At 34.7% G+C, this 20,944-nt stretch overlaps 1 protein-coding gene across 4 annotated transcripts in view; it reads right to left on the bottom strand.

The window, feature by feature from the left end:
• ARL15 (ADP ribosylation factor like GTPase 15) overlaps window positions 1–20,944 on the bottom strand; it is a 226,547-nt gene that overhangs the window by 98,830 nt on the left and 106,773 nt on the right. The window contains exon 6 of one of the 4 annotated variants that reach the window (XR_009820879.1): window positions 20,645–20,758. The exons of 2 other annotated variants lie outside the window; for them this stretch is intronic. Coding sequence is in view for 1 of the 2 variants with exons in the window: in XM_062018556.1 (XP_061874540.1) it covers window positions 20,696–20,758 (63 nt within the window). In the remaining variant the exon portion in view is untranslated. Of the gene's footprint in view, window positions 1–15,724; window positions 20,759–20,944 lie in introns of those variants that run through there. One more of the 4 variants, XM_062018556.1, reaches the window with a different exon arrangement.

The following is a 20,944-nucleotide window of genomic DNA, read 5'->3' on the forward strand; positions in this document are numbered from 1 at the left end:
TCTCAAGTGCAAGAAGCTGCATCTTCATCAATGACAAGGATAATATCTTCAGAAAATGTGTTTACCTTTATTTTGCACGTTAGCTTTTCATTAGACAAGTAAGCATTAAGTAATTTAAAAAATCAAAAAGCAGTTTTGACAAAGACCTGAGCAACTTCAGAAGATTTTGAACAGTTCACCAACACCCAACAAATGCTCCTGAAGGAGTCTCCTGACTTTCCTGCTTATCATCAACATTTGCATAAGGGTACTCTGCCACATCATATACACACGGCCTGTATCCTTGATTAGTACAGTAGTTCAGCATCCCAAATACTGAATTAGTACCTTCGTTTCTGTCATACGCATTGAGGTCAGAGAGATAAATTGAAATCTTATAGTTTAAACAGCAAAGTTTACAAACTAGGAGATCCTACTAACTATGGAGCATCCTTAAGTCATTTCAACAAAATGGTTTCTAACAGGATGGCAGTGAGAGCTGTTTGCCCTACTACTGTGTCTAACATGGTAATCCAATTTCAGGACACTGTGTAGGCATTCTGCTTCTTCCCTTGTACAAATCAAGATGAGATGCTCAAATCTGGACCTCATGGAAACAGACATCATACAGCTGGTGCCCTCAACAGTTTACATACACCTATTCTCATCTTAATGATGAAGATTAGCAGTTGGAAAGGTCATGACTGAGACCTCCCAGGACGATGAAGAAGAGCTGCTAATCATGCCAGAAGTTATGCAACTGCTGGAAGGGAGTTTAAAAACCAAACCAGGTTGCTACAAAGACAGACCTATGTGCAACAGATATATATCTATATAACTGTAGGGATACTTACCTGTATGCACAGGAACATCAGACTGAGCCAGACACCCTTCTCCTCAGGGGAAACTCAGAACCATGAGACACTGCATGCATTTTGCTCTACATGACCACCACACGCCTTCTTGTATACCTCCAAGATGAACAGTGGGATCTGACTCAGATTGATGAAATCCAGAATATTCATATTAATATTCTGATAACATTATGTCAATGGGGTAAAAGGATAAGCATATAGCAAACAAAGGGGGAATATTTCTATGGATCGGGGCTTCCTTTGCAAACAAAATTTCGGGACGATAAAGTCCTGAGAGAGAATCTATTTTTGCGTATGAATTTTTCCATTCAGGTCATGTAATAGTGCCAATTAATTAATAACTTTCTGAGGACAGTTGAAGAACAAACACCCAGTGCAAAACATGCAGTAAGATGGGAGTTATTTCTCTCAATGATGTGATGAAATATTCCAAATGACACAAATGTCCTCCTACAACTCTTTCTGAACTTAATGCCAGGATATGTTTGGTTACTTCTTTTCAAGTTAAGTTTCATTCTCTTCTTTCAACAAGCACCCAATACAAACAAACAAAAAAACCCCGTTATTAATGAATGTTATTATTCCATAGCAACTTGCTTTGCAGTCTCACAACAAAGACCTGTCCCATCATAACGAGGTTATATAAAATATGCATCCTCCTTAGCAACACCACCTAAAATGGTTTTTACATGAGGTTGTTTTACCAGTGATGGCTTCTGGACAATCAAAAATCTAAAGTTCCCTTCTTCAATTTAAGAAAGATGGGTCTATGGTCTTGCTTTTCCTTAACTTCTTAAATGACTTATTAGCATTATTTAAAAAGATAGCCAATGAAGAACATTTAACTATTTAACAATACTCAACAGACAGCTGATTATAGAAATACATGTCAGTGCACATATGGTAGGTGGATAAATTATGCACATCTGGATTACTTTTGGCAAAAGACACAGCTAAGTGTCTAACGCCAAGTTTAGCAATCTGTCACTATCAATATGTGCATTTATTTAAAAGATGTCAAGGATTCAAAGTCATATTTTCTATTTCTTCATAAAAGTTCCGATGCTTCATGAGATGGCAAAACAGGTGACAAAACACATTGCCTAAATTGCCAAAGGCTGTATAAACAGGGATAATTTTGAACTCGCCATGCATACAGAAGTAGCGAAATTTTTCAAGTCAACTTTAGTCTTCCTTAGTACATACTAATATCTAGTATACAGAGAAGGCATCTAATCAAGTTCTGAATAGCCAGCCTCAAAACTTAGTTGAAAATGGTTAAAAATAATTTAGTAATCTAAAAAAGCTTAATGGGAAAAATATGTCACCTCATGTCTAACTTTCCTGGCCAAAACAAAATAGCAGCTTAGTGGTATATAGAGCTTAGATTGTTTTGAAAGGCAAGCATAAAACTGAAGGTTGAGAAGTGATGCTTGTTCTTAATTTAGTATCAGTAAACAAGACAGAAAATCTCCAACAGATATGGATTAATATTTGTCACAGATACCAACAGTCATATAAAAACCAAAAAAAAAGGTGATAAAAAAACAGAGCTATTTTTCTCAGAAGAACAGATAATATGACCAACAAGGCCTTTATAAATACAGAAGTGTTTTAAAAAATAAGAAAATCAAAATCAGATTTTATGGCAAAAAGCCTACTTGCTTTCTTAGGCATTAAAATCCTTCAGCTCATACTAAACACAGGGGAGAATGGAAGAAGTAGTAACATTGCCTATCATTTTTCATGTAAAAAAAGCTTCAAAAACATCTTGTAAGATTTCCAAAATTGCCTATTGCTTAAGAGAAGGTAAAAATTCCTTTGCCCGACGGTGCTGTTTCTTTGCTATAACAAATTCCACCCAGCTTCAGTTGAATGATTATATTAGACTCATTCACAGTCCTCTTAGGATTTATACTTCTGACTGGAACAAACCCTCATTCTGCCTCATTTACAATGGCTAGATATACAAGGAGACAACATTAAGTCTGTAGAAGTAAATTTAACTCATATTCAAATGCTGATCTCATTAAAAAAGTTACTTTTTGTGTGTTTTGTATGCAACGGAGGAACTCTTTTTTATACTTTTATTAGTATGAATACATGAACTATAAAAAGGTTTTGATGTACAGTTGTAATAGAGCCTTGATCATATTAACAAGAAATGAAAAATAATCAAGACCTATAATAATATTTATTCCAAGTACTTAGTAAAAGTTACATTAGTATTTGCCATAACAAAACAAAACTATTTTGGAACGTTACTTCAGAATCTAAAACTTTGGTATGTTTTCTATAAAAGTACTCACCATTTACATTCCAATTCATATGCAGAGAATTCACATACACAGAGGTAAACTGCAAGTCATACATCTTACATTTTAAAATCAGGGACTGATTCACTATCCTACTGAAGACTAAATCTAAGGCTCAGTGTGAGTTTTAACCTAGCCAAACACACACACAAAAAGAAATGCTCAATGCAGAATTATTTTCTTTCCTGATGGGCAACCTCTCCTCCGCTAGAAAAAAAAGCATTTCACTGCTGAGGCTGTTAGGGCAACAAATTGAAGTCTCAGGATAAACACACTAGGCAGTAGGAATTCATCAGAAATTCACTTAAGATGGTTTTTTGTTTGGTTCATTTTGTTTTGTTAGTATATTCCTGCCAGTTCACTTCTTAGGGATCTTAATACTATGAATAATCTATTTTTCTTGTCTCCAGTACTCCTAAAATTTTCACTCTTCCTCATGAGCGCTCAATGCAAACACGTAAAATTTAGTACAAGCATTTCCCGCCACTGAAGGACTTGACAAATTCTCCTGACAAGCATGTATATGACAATATTTTAAGCAGATTATTAATTAAATTGAATTAAAAATATCTTAAAAACAGTAGGTACAAATGGTTGCTTACTAGGAAAAAAATCTGAAACAGTACTGAAATGAGTAAATATTAAGCTGAACAGTGCCATATGCAGTGCCATGTATACTCTCTATTGACATGAATCACTTATATGCCAACTAAACTGAATACACAGGGAACCTGATAATTTTAGTGGTATTGTATTTCACTGTTAAATGCTTTCAGTAGCTTCACAATAGTTTATACTGTCTCTTTAAACCGTGGCTTCTTTATGGCATAAACATGTTCAGACTCAATCAAATGTTCCTCAGTGTCTAGATACACTGAAATGTCTTGAACATTAAACTTTCTACCAGCAGAGGGGGAACATCTATTGTGATTTTATTTGTTTCAAACACATTCCAAAGGCAGTCTTCTAAATCCATTATTTAGCTTTCAATGCATTCCTTCCATAAACCTCATATATAGGACTTGGCAAATACTCTTATTTCCCATGGGTATTCAAGACATAAAACTTAATTTGGCTGATTGCTCTTGTTGCTTTGATCCCATAATGAGATAGCATTTTGAAAACTACTTCTAAAATTTCAATGTATAGCAGCATGACTGTATGTTAAGGGGAACCACAGACACTCGGATTTTTCTTGACTCTTGTTTTAAATTAGCTCATACCAGTTTACGTAACTCATTTAACCATTCCAATCTTTGAGCTTTGTTTTTTGACCACAGAAATCAATGTTTTCTTCATGGATATTTAGGTTTCCAAGATATTCAGAACTACAGATGGTCATTATCAGAGCATTTGTAAGACCTTTCAACACGGACATAAGCTTGAGTGCAGAAATAACCTACTCCCACAAATGCAACTGCAGACTTGCGCAGCATGTCCACAAAGAGAAGAAATGAATCTGTAATTCAGTAACTGTAATGACTTCTTCCATTGTAACAGCTATTTCTCATCTTAGTTTTCCTCAAAAGCCTCCTTTGGACTACAGCAAGCTACACATGTTATCAAATTACATAACTGGTAATTATCTTATATGATCAAAAATAATTAAATTATAGTACATTAATTGTAAAAAACATAACTTTTTTCTACTGACAAACTAGAAATCAGACAGTGGGCATTTGCTGGAGAGTCAATCAAGTTGGAAACTCTAAAGAGAAGTATCTGCTGAAGTATTTAAAAAATATAGACTTTTAATTTCATTTACGTTGTGAGATGTCACTCACAAAAGACTACATTGGAGTTTATCATGAAATAGTAGTAGCAGATATGAAATGAAAAACACAGATCAATGTAATTCAAGAAAAAGATCACAAAGAGGTTCTTCGACTTTAAAACCAACAAAAAATATTTAAAACTCCAGAGCTATGACTAAAAGTAGCAGTAAAAATCCAACCCAGGTAAAGTTCTATTTTAAGGAGTAAATATTTTTAAGGGATAAAATGCTTTTCTCACTAATGGATGAGTGTCATGTTCAAGAAAACAACAATAAAAACTAAACACAAAAAACCCAACCCAAACCGAAAAAAGGCCCAAATCCTTGGCTAACTTTGCCAAAATCTAATCTGCGTGCTTAACTGTGCCATTACATTGTGCTTAAACAAAACTTTGATCATAAATTCCTTTTCAGAGACCAAAATGAATGACAATAGGAAAGCAGGTTTCTATGGCAGGGCAGCTCAGTTAAAGCTTTCAATAACCATGTCAGCTCCCAGGGGCTTTAATTTGCTTCTGCGGTGGCCTTTGTTTTTATCCTTAAAGACTTCAGTAACTACATGACATACACACACTTTTTTTTTTTTCAGTACAATTTTAACTACTTTCAGATACACATTTGTTTAGGGCAATGATTACTGGAGTAGATTTGCACAGCACCACAGACAGGTGAGGTGAACTTCTGACAAGCAGTCCCAGATGCTGACAGTATCAGTTCACCTGGGGAGGCAAACATAAGCACAAGCTCCCATTTTAAGCTTTTTTAGCATTCTTCCTCCCACTAAATGCTTGGTGACATTAGCTGACACACCCTGTCTGTAAATATTCTTTTCTCTGCAGAAGAAAATAAATTTTCTAGGACTCTAGTTTGCTTTTCTCCTCTTCATCTCTTCTCCCTTGTTGTTTGTTTGTTAAATTTAAGAAGAAATACTGGGGTCTGCAAAGACAAGCAGGAGATTATTACTGCATGACAAAAAAAACCCAAACAACCCTTGTTGTTTTCTAAGAATAGCCTGCCAGCCTCAAAGACAGACAAGAGTAGTGTGGTTTAGTCCTTCCAAGGCAAAACTTTTGATACTAGGTGTAAATAATAATGTTTGCCTAGTGCTATGAAATATAAAAAAGCTGATATGGCCCTAAAATATAGTATCATAGCACAGGGAAGCCTTTCAGGATCCATGATCCAGCATCCAGCACACATTTTAAAGGATAAATAGTATAGAGTCATCAAAAGGTTTTTGGTATTGATTCATACTTGGCATAGAAAGTTATGACGATAAAGTTTTATTTTGGAAATTATCCTCAGTACCTCAAAGCTCATGAACAGAAATGTTATGATGATGGTATCCCTAATCTTTCTCTGAAAGATATGAAAAGAGGTTAGATATCCAGAAATTCAATTTAAGGTCAGGGAGATTTTAAATATTAAGGGAGCAAACTCTTGAATTAACTATTTACAAGAGCCTTTAAGTAGAAGTTTGCTCAACAAGAACAGACTTCAATTTTCCCCTTATCACCAGAAAGAAAAACTTTCAGAGTGCTTCCAAGTCAATTATAAACATCGTGGCAAATCACTGTATACATCTGCCCCAGGAATAAAAGCTGCAGATAAGAAAACATTCCTCTAAGCAGTCCTCTAAGCAAAATCTGAAGATGCAACAGAGAAAACCTTGATACAGGTTGTGAGACTGATGGTCCCAATCAGATCTATTGCTATTGTGGAAGGACGGTAGTTGTCCAGAGTGCAGTCAGATGAAAAATGCTAAATTGGTGGAATCCAGTGGTGTTTTGCAGAATTTCTGGCAGAGTCTTTCTGCATTTCTAAAGAACATCTGTTTCTTGCTGAGTCTTTTGTGGACCTCAAGCTGCAAATTCCTGTAATAGATACAGGACTGCCACAGTTTTCATTAATAGCACTTTATATCAATCTTCACAAAATTCCCATAAACTTGACTGCTGAAAAGCCTCATCAGTCTAAATTAAGGACAAAGCAACTGTGATGAAGCAACAATTAAGATAGAAAAAAGAACTGCAAATCATATTTAAAGCTTCCTTTTCCATCTCTGAAGAAAATAGATTTCTATCAAAGCCTGCAAACAACTCCACTACAGATATCAGCTGTTACTGCTTTTTGCCTACTAATACAAATACTTCCTACTAATACTTGCAAATAGGAACAATTTTATTTGCATACAAGATGAATCAAAACTCCATTAAGAATACACAGTCAAATAAAAGAAATGTAAACAACTGAAATTGTCTAAACAGCAACAGAAAATTTTAAATCTACAAGAGAAACTTGAGATCTTCAATGGATATACTAGCAAAATGATTACTTCAGAATTCACATTCCACAAATTTTGGAATAAAATATTATTAAAAATTTATAAAATATTTTATAGGAATACTATTTCTGCATCCTCTGACACCATAGCTAAAAGAACAAGGAGGAAAATGATCACATAAAAAGAGAATATTAAATCACCACAGAGCTCAAAAAATATAAAATTCAGAGAATGCCCAACTGTGTCTAGATCCTTAATAAGAAGGTAGGGAAACTGGTATTTACTGAACCAAATAAAGTATACAGAATAATATATTTTTTTTTTATAACAGGTAACTAATTTGGAGATACTGTATATTATCCATATTGGGTAACTCGGGAATGACAGTAGTCTCTGGTAGAACAACTTATAACCAAAGTCTCCCTTTAATTCAGTTTTTGTGTCTGAACAAAAATGAAGTGAAAAGAATAGAAATATAATTATGAATCTGAACCTTCCTGAGGCAGATAAGTCTGCAAAATATTTTGCATCCAGATTTCTAATCTCCCCTCAGCCATGGTTCTATCTAGGACATTTGTCAAGCACCTCTTCTTGTTGTATTTATTTTCTCCCTTCAGCCCCTCCCTGTTTGAACTAGCTTCTACAACAGAGTTTTAGGGCATAGTCTTTAGCTACAAGGTCTCCTCCCCAGGAGAGTGCTGGCTATGGCAGTTGACTGAAAATGACAATTTTCTCAAGTGATGCTTCACATACATTACTCACTCTATCTTCAAATGCCTTCTGGAGATTCACACCCATGGACATTCTGATCAGCAGTACAAAGAGGAGGATTCAAACCAGACCACAACTGAATCAAATTAACACAAGGAGGCTCCACGCACCACAATGACAGGCATAACCAATTTCTACCAAAAATGGAGATGCCATTTTGCTGACCTACCCTTTGAACACAGCTCATTTCTGAAGCATCTATCTGCCAGCACAGGGGTCAGGGACCTGATGATCTACTGCCTTCTACATGTACAAAAACCCATCAGCCAAATCCAAGGCCTCCAAGAGCAGATTCTTTAAGCTTTGGCCCAGTTTGGCCACTGTGCTGTCAAGTAAATGTTAACAAACTGACAACAAAATAAAAACTGAATTCAATGTTCCTGATTTGAAACAGGCAGATCTTCAGTCAATAAACATTCCTTCAACACTACAAGTAAGTGAAAGGTGAGACACAGGCAAAAGGCTTTTTAAATGCCTGGAGAGGGTTTGGAAGGAACAAGCTTGCCAGAAACTGCTGGCAAGTACGCTCCCGGTAACAACCAGCAACGGGATATCCAAGCATGCATTTTTGCTTCCCTTCCTAGACAAAGTATTACTATCCTCACCTTCTTGTTTATAATGGAGAATGGTGGCGTTTTTTCATTTTCATAGTTAAGCAAGATTTTTTCCTATTGCACAGATCGAATTACTTGCAGAAGGAGAGGTAGCCAAATACATCCAGGGAGTATTTTAAGCCTACTTCACAGTTACTATAAAATCTGAATTGTCAGAGTCCATTGATATAGCATAACAACTCCTTTTAAGGAACATAGTAGCTACTGCATTCACAGTTTAAAAGATTTTTATAGGTACATTTCCCAAATACAGTCCAGAGACATAAATAATGAGTAAAGAGAAACATAAGACAGCATACCTATTTTCTTTAGTAAAGAGATCACCTGCAACAATATTCTTTTTCATTTATCCTATTTTGCTAAACCTTAGTGGTTGCATCCCATCCATGATGTGGACTAAACCATTAATCACTTCACATCATTAAAGATTTTACAGTGAATAACCTGCAGCTTAACCTGCAGGAAGGTCTAACATTTTGCTGCATGTATATATATCGCAACATATAAGCAGAAAATCTTATTACCTGTTGCAATTTAGTACCTATATCAAAAGTTAACATCCCTTTCTTACAGGAAATGCTTTCTTAAAAGGCAATTATGAACCAGAATGAACATTTTCAGAAAGTCTTCATTTGGTCATATCCCCTCTTCTTTTATAGGCAGTACTCCTGAACCGAGAAACAGTATTACCAGCAAAAAAGACCTTAATCTTTTAATATAACATCTGGCAAGTTCATGTGAAAACAATTTACATGGTGGCAACTTTTTGTGTTTTTTTTTTTTTTTAAAGAATTTCCAGACACCAAGCTGCAAATACCATTCACATCTTTAAGAAAGGCAACAGGAATATATGAAAAATCACCATGTTCTTCAGATGGGAAGTAATATTTACTCTTCCACTGCCTGTAACAGGCAGTATCAGTACATCAATCTACCCTTCAGCTGAATTTTGTTTATAATCCAATATTGAAATATTGGACCAGTGTCTTAATTCTTAAACAAATAGCCTAAAAAATTAGTCCAGCAAGATAACATTAGTGTTTTTTCACTGATCAAATGCTTTGCAATAAGCAGATTGGAGATGGCTTAATTCAGACACACTGAGTGAATAATTAAATCAAACGGAAGAGCTAATAAAGAGTGCATAGACACTGCACAAGACAATGCTATTTAGGGAATGGAGGAAGTCAATGGAAACAGAACAATAGTAAAGCTTAATTAATTTTTTATTCCATATTCTGATTTATTAAACATTTTCCCATCATTTTATGCCCTAATAAGTTTCCATTGACTAACATGATCCTAAGCTACAGAGAAAGCTAGTCAAGTGCAGAGCTTCGTCGAAGTCTCCACCAAGCTGCTGCAACTAAGCAGCAGTTAAAATAATTCAGAAAAAAGAAATGTGCCCTGGTAAAACTTTTTGAGTCTAGTAACCACTAAGCTACTTTGAATGCTACGATGTTTCAAAATACATTACTTCTAAATAAAAATTCTAATAATAAGGTAATCTTACAATATGGTAATGAGAGGACTGACACATTGGGAAAGCCACTGAGAAATGCAGCATTGTATAGAAAATTTCCTGTTTTCTACATTCGTCATGAAAACCTGAGTTTACCTGGAGATAAAATTATACTGTATGTTCTCTCCAAACAAAAGAGGATCAAGATAAGCCAAAAATAATCTAGTATCAATTATTAATATAAATTCTAATGCAAGTAAAACCCAAAAATTAATGTTTCACATTACTAGCCTGGCATCTTATTGTTTTCTTTTCCTTTTAACCAAGACAATATGCTCTCTTAATGTCAATTAAATTATTCAATGATCAAGAGGAACACAGTTCCTGAAGTCAGGTAAGAAAAATTCTGTTCATTACAGGCAGCTGTTCTCAAATATTTAATTTTGTATACTTACTAGTCATAAGGAGAGAACAAAACAAAAAACTTTGTCCCCATAGTACAATCTAAACATTAACACAGTTGTACACCAAAAGTGGAAAACTGATTTTTGACAGCTAGCAGGAGAAAGAATCAATTAGTGAAACTTCTGGTAGCAGACAGAGAAAAGTACCTTACCCATAAGACCACCCATTTGTTTTATGATCTACTGCTTCAATGCACAATGATAATATAGCTAAAAGGCTGCACTTTGAATTTTACTAAAGCCAGCCACATCAGAAATAGCAATGACAAGAGTTTGCTATGAGTTAAAGGCTATCAACGCAACAGCTTAAAAGGATATTCTGCATGGCAGTTGTAATCTTCAAATCATGCAGATTCAGGCCACTGTCAAGTAAGTGAATGAAACAGAAGAAAAAATGTAAATTCAGAAGTAGGTAGCTCCAACTTTTTCTTTTTGTAACTGTGATGCAGCCATAAAAATTTCCAAATATGACCCAAAAACGATGAATGAAGCATATTAGCTTGTCTTAAAGACAGGCTGTCAAATCCCACTCTTCAGAACATAAAGACAATGTGGGGTTTTGGCACATTTGTAAATGCCAATTTAAGACACATCTGTGTTAATTTCATGACCAATAGCATGAAAATGAATGCTTACTCCAAGATGTGGATATTAGACAAAAAAAAAAATAATACACTGCAGAAGACCCAAAATCTACACTGCTGGGCAACTGGTGCTAAACTCTTTTTTTCCACATCAATATATATATATATGTGAGTTTATTTAATAAACACAAATACAAAATACATATTATACAAACACATGCACACATACATTCTACAGATCTCAAAATAAGCAGCACGGGCACATAATTAAGGGGTCCCCGGGGCTCATAAAGAAAGTGCAACGACCTTGTTAGTGTTTGGCCTTTCTTTTGCACCCACTCTCATTGTAAAACAGTCAGCCATGAAAGTACTCTAAAAAGCTGGTTTTCTTTTTATATTTACAGCATGATTTTATAATGTATCTTTCATGTTTTAGGGAAGCTGGTACTTCTGTATATCTTCCTGGCAAATTCAACATGAACCACAATCTTTCTAATTTACAACTTTCAGGAATCTGAATGCTTTTCAATACCAGGATTTTCAACTTTGCAATTTAATGACAACCCTGCCTTTGGCCTTTCCTGACCTGTTGTGAAGTAAATCAGGCACACTAATGTGGGCTAACAAGTCTTTTTCACACTGTTCGATCACCCTGCATCTTTTTTCTCCACAGACACCGCCTCTCTCCCACTCTCTGTCTAGCCATCCTCCCTCAAAGCAAACAAAATGGTCACTGTAACCCTGCATTACTGCTCATTAGATCACAGGTTAGTCAAGTGGAACTGCCCGAGGTTCCCAAAGGAGAGCTATACTTCAAAAATCTGTCCATGTCAAATGAAGAAAAAACCCCTGAGCGTGGGGTCACCCAGATCAATGATCAAAAGAGACTGAGAATAGTGGAGGAAAAAAAGAAAAAAAAAAGTCCTTTTTTGTTAAAAAATAGCCTTCTGTATAATAAATCAGAATACAAAGATACTAAGCTTTTTCTCCCCCTTAACAACACTCCATTTTGGCTTTAAAATGGAATACCTCGTTTTTTAGAAGATTTTCTAAGAGTAAGATTATTTTTTAAGTGCTCGAAGTGAGATTTCAATAAACCTCAAAACTACCTTAAGAAAATTAGGAAGAGAAATAATAATGGAAAATATTGAGGGGTTTCTCTCAATCGTATAAATATTTAATTATTCAAAAATATAGTTTAAATACATTTTTCATTCAATTATTACTTCAATTTACACAAATTATGCATTCTGAACTTCATGATGACCTGACCTTCATGACACAGGTAGTATGTACACAGAAAAAGTTGTCAACTAAGATTACATAGTTTGAGGTCTTGTGGTACATGACAGATGTGCAGGCACATGCAATACTTGAAGAATGTGTAGTACCATTTTTGTTCATCTTTTAAGAACCCATAGCAATTTATTAAAGACAAGTAAGAAAATCAAAAGTCCAAATGAAAAAAATTAACAACTTTACCTAGAAGTTACAAATTTTGATACACAGGACAGATTAAACTACTCAATGAAGAGTACTGACAGTTTAACAAGTTCTGTGCACACATGTGCTTTTGAAAGCAACACTGGGTAGTCTCAGTTTACCCAGAATTAATGAAATATGACAAAATTAACCTACATCAAGCATTTAAAAAATCAGCTGGATAACCCTACTTGTTCAAAATGAGTTACACATTTCTAAAACAAACATACATTGTGCCTTCCATGAAGACACTGCTGCAGCTGGAAGGACCACAATGTTTCCTGCAATATTGGTGAGAGAGCATCTTCTCACCTACAGCTCTGAAGAGCTTTATATTTCTGCCCTAGAGGGTAACTCAGATTTCGCTGTCTCACATCCTTTATCCCCAGCCACAAGTACAGGAATAATTAGAAAAGAGGAACACAGGTATCTAAATTGGAACATAATATTTAGTAGTAGATTTGTAGTTAATATACGATCTCTTGTAAAACTATTACTGCACTAGAACAAAGCTAAAGGAAAACAAAAGAAATACATTCTTAAAATACTCAAATGTTTCATGTAATTTCAACAAATAATTTTTTAGAATTTATTAGCACAGTTACATAAAAACCAAACCAAGGATGTGAATGGATTGATAATACATTAACTGGAAAAGTTTACAGAGCAAACATGTATTGATAGAGAGACAGATGGCACAACTTAATTTTAAATAAATCATGCAATTGTAACAAACACATAACAATATATGCAGTAATCCCAGTTATCCTCCTCTATAAATATATGTGGATGAGATGAATAGTATTATAAAAAAGGTTGGTTCAGGTTCAGGTTTTGTTGTTTTTTTAGTTTGCCAGATGCCTCACAGTGCATATTACTACTTCAGCAGGGAACTTGAGCATACATTAAGAGGGCCTACATGCAAATATCAGGTCTTGATTTTTAAGACTTAAGTATTTCCAACCCTTGCAACTCCACATCTGAGTAGAATCTGAACAACCAAAGATAACACAAAAGATCAAGAAAGTAAAGATATTGAGAAATTTTGTGTATGCATCCTGAAGGATTATTCAACACGTGGTTAATACTCTATTCTTGTGAAGAATAGAAAAAAAACTAAGGATGACCTGTGTAAATCTAAATAATACGTGAGCACATTTTCAAGAAAAAATGTTTTGTCTTTTTTTTTCCTTTACATTTTCTAGTTTATTTCTGTGATCCTTCACTAATAATTATTTTTCAGACTAACTCAAAATTTTGAGCTGTTCAGATTTGAACAGAACAAGTTACTGTTTCATGTCAGACTAGTGTAATAGATTTTCTAAACATTTAAACTATTTTAGAAAACATTTAGTCTTATAAAGATTCCAGCATGACTAAAGATATGCTGCAATATCAACAAATCATCATTAGAATAATGTCATTATATTCAAAACTCTGCTTCTAGTCTTATGAAGATGACTGTTCCCAGATGCTAAAGTGGATAACTCACATTTCTTCAGGAGTGTGTCTGCATCTGCTGCTGAATCACAGTAAAGAGGGGATGGGAGAATGTTTTCCTCTTTTGGAACCAAATGTTGTTATGCACTAGACAGAAGACATTTCTGAAGAAATAATAGACACTATTCTCAGCCTATCTCCCTACAGAAGAAAGCTTTCAGTGGACTGCTTGCTTTAAGTGAAAATTCAGCAGTACTCCATCCACGTCGTCCTTGAACTCTGAGACTCTTCACCACTTTTGAACTTGCTCTTCCATTCTTAATTTGTGTTTCATTCCCAGATTGCTCTCTGCTCATCTCTTCTACTTTACTACCTTTAAAGTCTTGGGATATGGCAGAGAAAGAGATGCATGAAATTTGTCACCAGTCCCCTTCTATTCTTTCTGTTACTCCTTATGTCTCCATTACCTCATTTTAAAAAAACTACAATGTTCTGTCTGACACTCAAGCTCATAACTTGGGAACATTCTTTGATTTTTGGCTTCCCTCACAACCATATAGAACTTGAGACTTTTCTAGAAGGATAATGGTTTGAATGAATCTTGGAAAAAAACAAACAAACCATAACTCAGATCTGAGAATAGACAGGAAAGGATGTAATCTCATCTTATAATTGGCTTTTTACATTTTGGTCTTTGACAACTGCAGCATTGCCCCAGTAACATGCATTGAGAATGCTGATGTAAAGATGATCCTTTCCCTTTCCTGCCACTTGGAAACTTGACATTGTTTCATGAAGGTCTCACATGTATGCCATCATCTTCACATCCAGAGCTGCATGGTTCCTTCCATTCCATATCAAAGGAATTTTATGCTCACTCATCTAAAGCAGTTTCAACCTCTGATGGGTCAGTAACACACAAGTTTTCAGTTCTGCTTTCCCTCATGCTACAGCTCTTACACAAGATAATTCCCTCCAACCATCTTCAGAAATACTGAGTTTGAAAAAGGCACCAATAGCATCCCATACACAAGCTGAACAATGAGCACCTTCGGTTTGATGCAGGTTTAAAGAAACTCTGCATACACATGTTCCCTGCAAGCTCTTTGAGATGCTGAGAATTACAGACAATATTAATCTCTTACTTCACAGTGTAGATAGTGCTGGTGGAGCTGAAAATCTTCAGCTTTTGGGGCACAAAATTAAATTCCAACTTCAAATACCTAAAGAGATATGAAATGGATAGATTTTCTGCTGTTGCAGTTATTCTTGAACATCCCTGGTACAACTAATAAAGATGCTTATCATGATCTCCCATGTGGTGTGAGTATCTAATTCCCAAAGAATGGATTGAGACCAGAAATTAATTACCAGAGTGTATGCCTACTCTAATATAACGAAGATTATGTGGTAATAAACATCATTATATTTTTTTTTTTAAATCTGTTATATTGAGTACCAAATACAAATGGTACAGAAAAGAAGTTCACAACATGATGGGAGAGCCTCTTGTTTGGTAAAAAGAAAGTTCACAACATAGTTAAGTTCCCTTCAATCTGTAAATAGATTGAAGGGACTAAAAAGACATTATGCTATTTTCTCTTCCAAAAAAAAAGAAGAAAGAAAAAGAGGATATGTTCTCATCTTTTAAAAAGAAGCAGCTTGTATTCTTGCACTCAAGGATTTATTCTAATAAATATAAGAAAAATGTCTGAAAGGAAAACAGATCCTAAATCACTTATACAATAGCATAGTTCTCACAAAATTGATCCAATGCTTTACTAAATACTTTTCCACTCTTTTTCATCTGATCATGAGACCTTTTAAATAAGAGTTGTAGAGTTGGGTTTGGAAAGCGGCTATATAGCTACCACTTAGTTCCATTTGTTCTGAAAGAAATATATCTGCTCTTGCTCATGTAGCATTTCCCAAACAGTAAATAAATTTCTGAAGTCTCAGGAGTTCCTCTGAATGGCCATATCACAGAACAAGAGGCTCAAAAAGATCACAATGATCATTCAGGATTTCATTTAAGTCACGTAACTTTTGACTAAGCAAAAAAGGTTTCAAAAAGAACTCTAAACAGCCACTCTTCTCAGTTCCATGAGTTTTTAATGAATACTACATAAACTTTCCTAAGTATACAAATACTTACGAATAACATTTACTAAAATGTGAATACAGATTTTTGTATCTGAAATGTATCTTTGAATGACATCTTCTTTTTTCCTCCTGGGCTAGGAAGACAACAAGGATGTTTATTTTCAAAACACATAGGGAAAATATATCCTTTCATACCTTTCTGTCATTCCCAGTGAAGGTATTTGCACATCTTCTCTAGAACTTTCACAGTTAAGTAATGGGAAAATTATTTCCCAGAATTTCCTGTTTAACCCTCCTTTACTGAAGTTCACTGTAATGGGATTAGCAAAAAAAGGTAAGCAAGAAAGATGGCAGGAAAAAAAGGCCAAATTTCACTTGGTTTCAGAGTTCCATACCACCATTTTTCTGCACTAGTATCACTTTCACTGTTACCTTCCTCCCACCTCGTTTGTGTCTGTACACTAGCTTACTCAATTGTCTTGTGAGCTGAGTCTGTTTGAAAATAAGACCAGGAGGAAGGAGAGAACTTAAGTAATTTTTATACCCAAACTAATCAATCACATGATCACACAAACAGTCAGACTATCACACCTGATGGATGGGATAGGCAAAGAGGCCAGTATTCAAGCCTCTGTTTGATAAAAGAAACACTCCAAATACACTCATCTATATACATATAAAACACTCATTTGCAGATTAAAAAAGTGCTTTAAAAATCAAGTTGCTAATGTTTAAAATACATACACAGCAATACTCTTCAAAATCTACTCCAAAATGTGTAGCTTTTTTTCATATCTATACTTGACACTGTTAGTTGTAATTGTCATTCAAGAGATTTACTTCTTTAAGAACAGTTTGATGTGTACTTGGTGTGTGCAGACAGTACTTCCACTCCTGTTAGCTACTTTACTCCTTCAGCTTCTTGTGCATTTTGCAATATGTGCACATTCACAGGTGTGATTCTTGTCCACTCCTTCAGGAGGGTCATTCCAATTCCGAGTTTCTAGGAGCACTCTTTCAACTCAGTCCCTTGCAAACATACCTCTTTAGTAAGAGCAGGACAAGGAATTGACTGTTCAGAGACACATATTGCTAAAGGGGCCCTATACCTTGCTATAGCACAGTTATTTGTAAGTTGTATTATTCGCCTAAAAATTATCAACAATTTCAATTCAATTTTCAATATAATGAAAACATACTAGGGATTTTATCTTGTCTGGCTTTGTTTATTTTAAAATATAACTGAAACAGAAATCTATGTAAATGAAAAGCGTGCTGTTCAGATTTTTCATGTCGTCTTTTTATAAAGTACAGCCATTCTAGATAGACTCTTAAAAAGATTTTACATCATCTTAATTTCCCATTTGCTCACCATTACTTCCTCCTATGTGACTCAAACAGGTAAGTCCAGATTCTTCCAATATTTTCAGTTTCTTATTTTAATTTTCTTATCTAGTCACTTGAATTTTGCAGTAACATGTACTAACCAACCTGCTATTACTATGATCATTTTAACTGTGCAAAGATTAAAGCAAACACTGCCAGCTAAATATTTACATTGAATACAATTTTACAAGTATACACAGTTGTATCTATCTCATAGATTTTTTTATCTCTTTATATCTTACTTTATTATTTTATTTTAGGATCTTTTTAGATCCAAAGCATCTTCCTAACAGATCTTAAGAAATTCTTTAATCATAATAGCAGTTCCTATGAGAGGTGTAAATAGGAGTTATTTCTGCATTGTTCTAAACATGGTAAAACTAGTATCTCCTAAATATCTGTTTAATAATGTCCTCCTCTCCTCCAAATGTGTTCAAAACTGAAGTTTGACAAATAACTCCTCTGTTCCCTCAAAGGCCACAGTTGTGAAGGAAGCAGCCAATAGTCAAAATAGCAGAGTTCAGCTCCAAAACAATCTCCAAATATCAGGGGATACACCTTGGACGAAAAGTAGTATTTGCAGTGAGAAGATTGCAAATACTAAGGTCATTAAGGTCACTATGATCTCAAAATCTGGGTAGGAATCCACATTTTGGCTATTAGCTGCAGTAATCTGAAGATAAATCATTTCAGAAACAGTTTCTTGAGGAACCAAAAATCTGTCCCCGATTTAACTTTGCTATGGATGTCACTGTCATAGAGCACACAGATTTGCAACAGCTCATCTTTAAGAATTCAGACAGGTGAATTAATCTGAGAAGTCTGACCAGGGTGAGGACGAGACAAACTGCAGACTTCCACCCTCTGTTTTGGGCTAAGTTTTTATAGTACCTGGTACTGGAGGCATTATCTACCCAAAACCATTAGGTGAGATACTCTCTGGAGTTAAACCTGCTCACGTATCGCTGTTCAATGCAGTTTTTCAGATTTTTAGCAGTGACATCTATAACTGGTACATTGAAAGGTTTTCAAAAAAGAAACTATTTTCCTCCATCTAGCAGAAACTACAGAAAGCAATGGCAAAATAGTAAAAACACGGCAAAATAAAAACAGGTTATTATTTCCTGGAATTAAGCCTATCATATGCAGCCAACTCAGGTCACAAAGTATCAACAGGCTCAGAAAGCAGTTTTCAGAGCAATCTAGCTCCCCAGTACCAGTAAGAGCCTCTGCAGATGCTGACATAAACCTGGACATTCTCCTGCAATAATTATTTAGCTTTAAGACACTTAAGGCATCAAGAATATATTGTTTATCTACAAAATTATTTCCAGATATAAACAAGAGAGAAGATACTGGTGGAGTAAGAGATATTAGCCCTCACATCCCTAAGGTAGCTCTCTTCACAGGGAGAGTCAACCTCCACTTATGTGCTAGCAGAAAACCAAATTAAACAACTGTCCACAATTCAAAATCTAAATGTCTTAAAATATTCTCAAATATATAAATACATAACAATCTGTGTAAATATGTGATCAGTCTTTCACACTTGCTTTTAAAAATATCATTAGTAATTCAAATATATTTTTAGTCTTGTTCTATCAAAGAAACAAGGAAAATGGGACTTTCCTCTGGATTTGCACACGCTCATCAGCACCACAGCCTTAAACTAAGATCCTATATCTGCAAGAGAAAAAAATCACTTGTGACCAGCACATTACCCTTTTCACCCTTTTTTTGTCTTTTTAATGACAATAATATTTTAAAAGATAAAATAATCTTACGATAGCTTGACAAGACTACTAGTAAGTCTGCATTAAAAAGTTTGCTATCTTCAGGATGATCTCCCCGGTAATAATGGTCAGCAATTTATACATGAAAGAAATAATCTGCACTTTCAGATAACTAGAAGAAAACACAACAGGTTATACTGTATGAATGTTTTCACATATACAATCTTAGAATAGAACAGTTCATTTGGAAGGGACCTACAGTGACCATCAAGTCCAACTGCAGCCTTGGAAACAGCCTTAAATATAAGAAACAAACTCTCCAAAACCAACATACTGCCAAATATGTAATTGCGTCACCACTAAACTGGCAAAGCTTCATGGTTCGATTGGGTTTCTTCTTTGGTCAGTCCTACATGTCTTCCAGAAGTCCTCAACTGATTCAGTGTTTGCCCAGCATAATCTGTTCCTAAAATATAGTGGCTATGGACAACTTCCAACACATTCTATCTGAGACCCTTAAATATTGCTTTGATCTGGGAGAAAAGCAGCTCTCTGTCTGAATACTGCTGCAATCACAGGAATCCACTTCAATATACATCTTCTGGTATTATTACACAAAGCAGCATACATTTCAAAACAAAAATCAACAAGTTGGTAATTATACTAATGCTGCTGTTCCCTTGCAAAGCAATTCAGTACTTTTATCATCATAAATCTCCTGTCACATTTAAGCCTGTAACAGAAATCTGACTAACTGAAAACAGTTGTTATAATCAAAAGCACTTTTGTGATGGGAAGTCAAAAGCACACTCTGTCACCAAGATCCTTATTATAAATATATATAGAGTTAGGTAGTTTTAGAATTGCACTTTGTATTTTGGAAACAGTGGCCAAACCAATACTCATTTCCTTCCCATCTGCCAAGTAGCTAAATTTATTTTCCATTTGTAACTACTTTTATTTACTAATTCAGAAGGCTTCCAAAACAGCAGTTAGAATCACCTTATGTATGAATAATTCTTCATTATTTTGATTTTAATCTAAAAAAAAGTTATTTTCCAAGATATCTGTTAAATACAATTATCTGAGTATTACAGTTTGGTTAATATATGCAGTCTTTATTTCAGAATGGCTGAGCTGAAATTACTTAGCACCTATTTGAAAACACTTAAATATCTGCTACTGTTACAGGACCAACAGAACAACTTACATATATCTTTGATACAGGAAGTTGGAATAAATAGTATAGAAGATCACAGAAGAGAAATAAGAGGAACACTATTTAAAATTACATCTTAATTTATAGTTTCTAGAATACAATGCCAAAACTTTCGCGATTTCATTTTAAAACAAAAAAAAACCCTAGAAAACAGCCAACCTGAAATTGAACACAGGAAAAATGGATTACATTTACTGATTATATTTCAGCTTAGCTTCTCCTGTAATTTTTCCTGATCACATCAATAAAATGAAGTATATTCTCCAATCGTGCCTGCAAAATGAATTAAGTCAAATTACATTTCAGAAATTATACAAGTTATTTGGATATTTTTACAAATAGCCGTTACAGCTTTGAATTTAACTATTCATGACATTGCTTAATACTTACAGCACCTAGCTTCTACAATATAATTTATGCCTAAGCAATACATGGAAAAAACATATTAAAATAAACTAT

Source organism: Colius striatus, chromosome Z (genome assembly GCF_028858725.1).
Source record: "Colius striatus isolate bColStr4 chromosome Z, bColStr4.1.hap1, whole genome shotgun sequence".
NCBI lineage: Eukaryota > Metazoa > Chordata > Aves > Coliiformes > Coliidae > Colius > Colius striatus.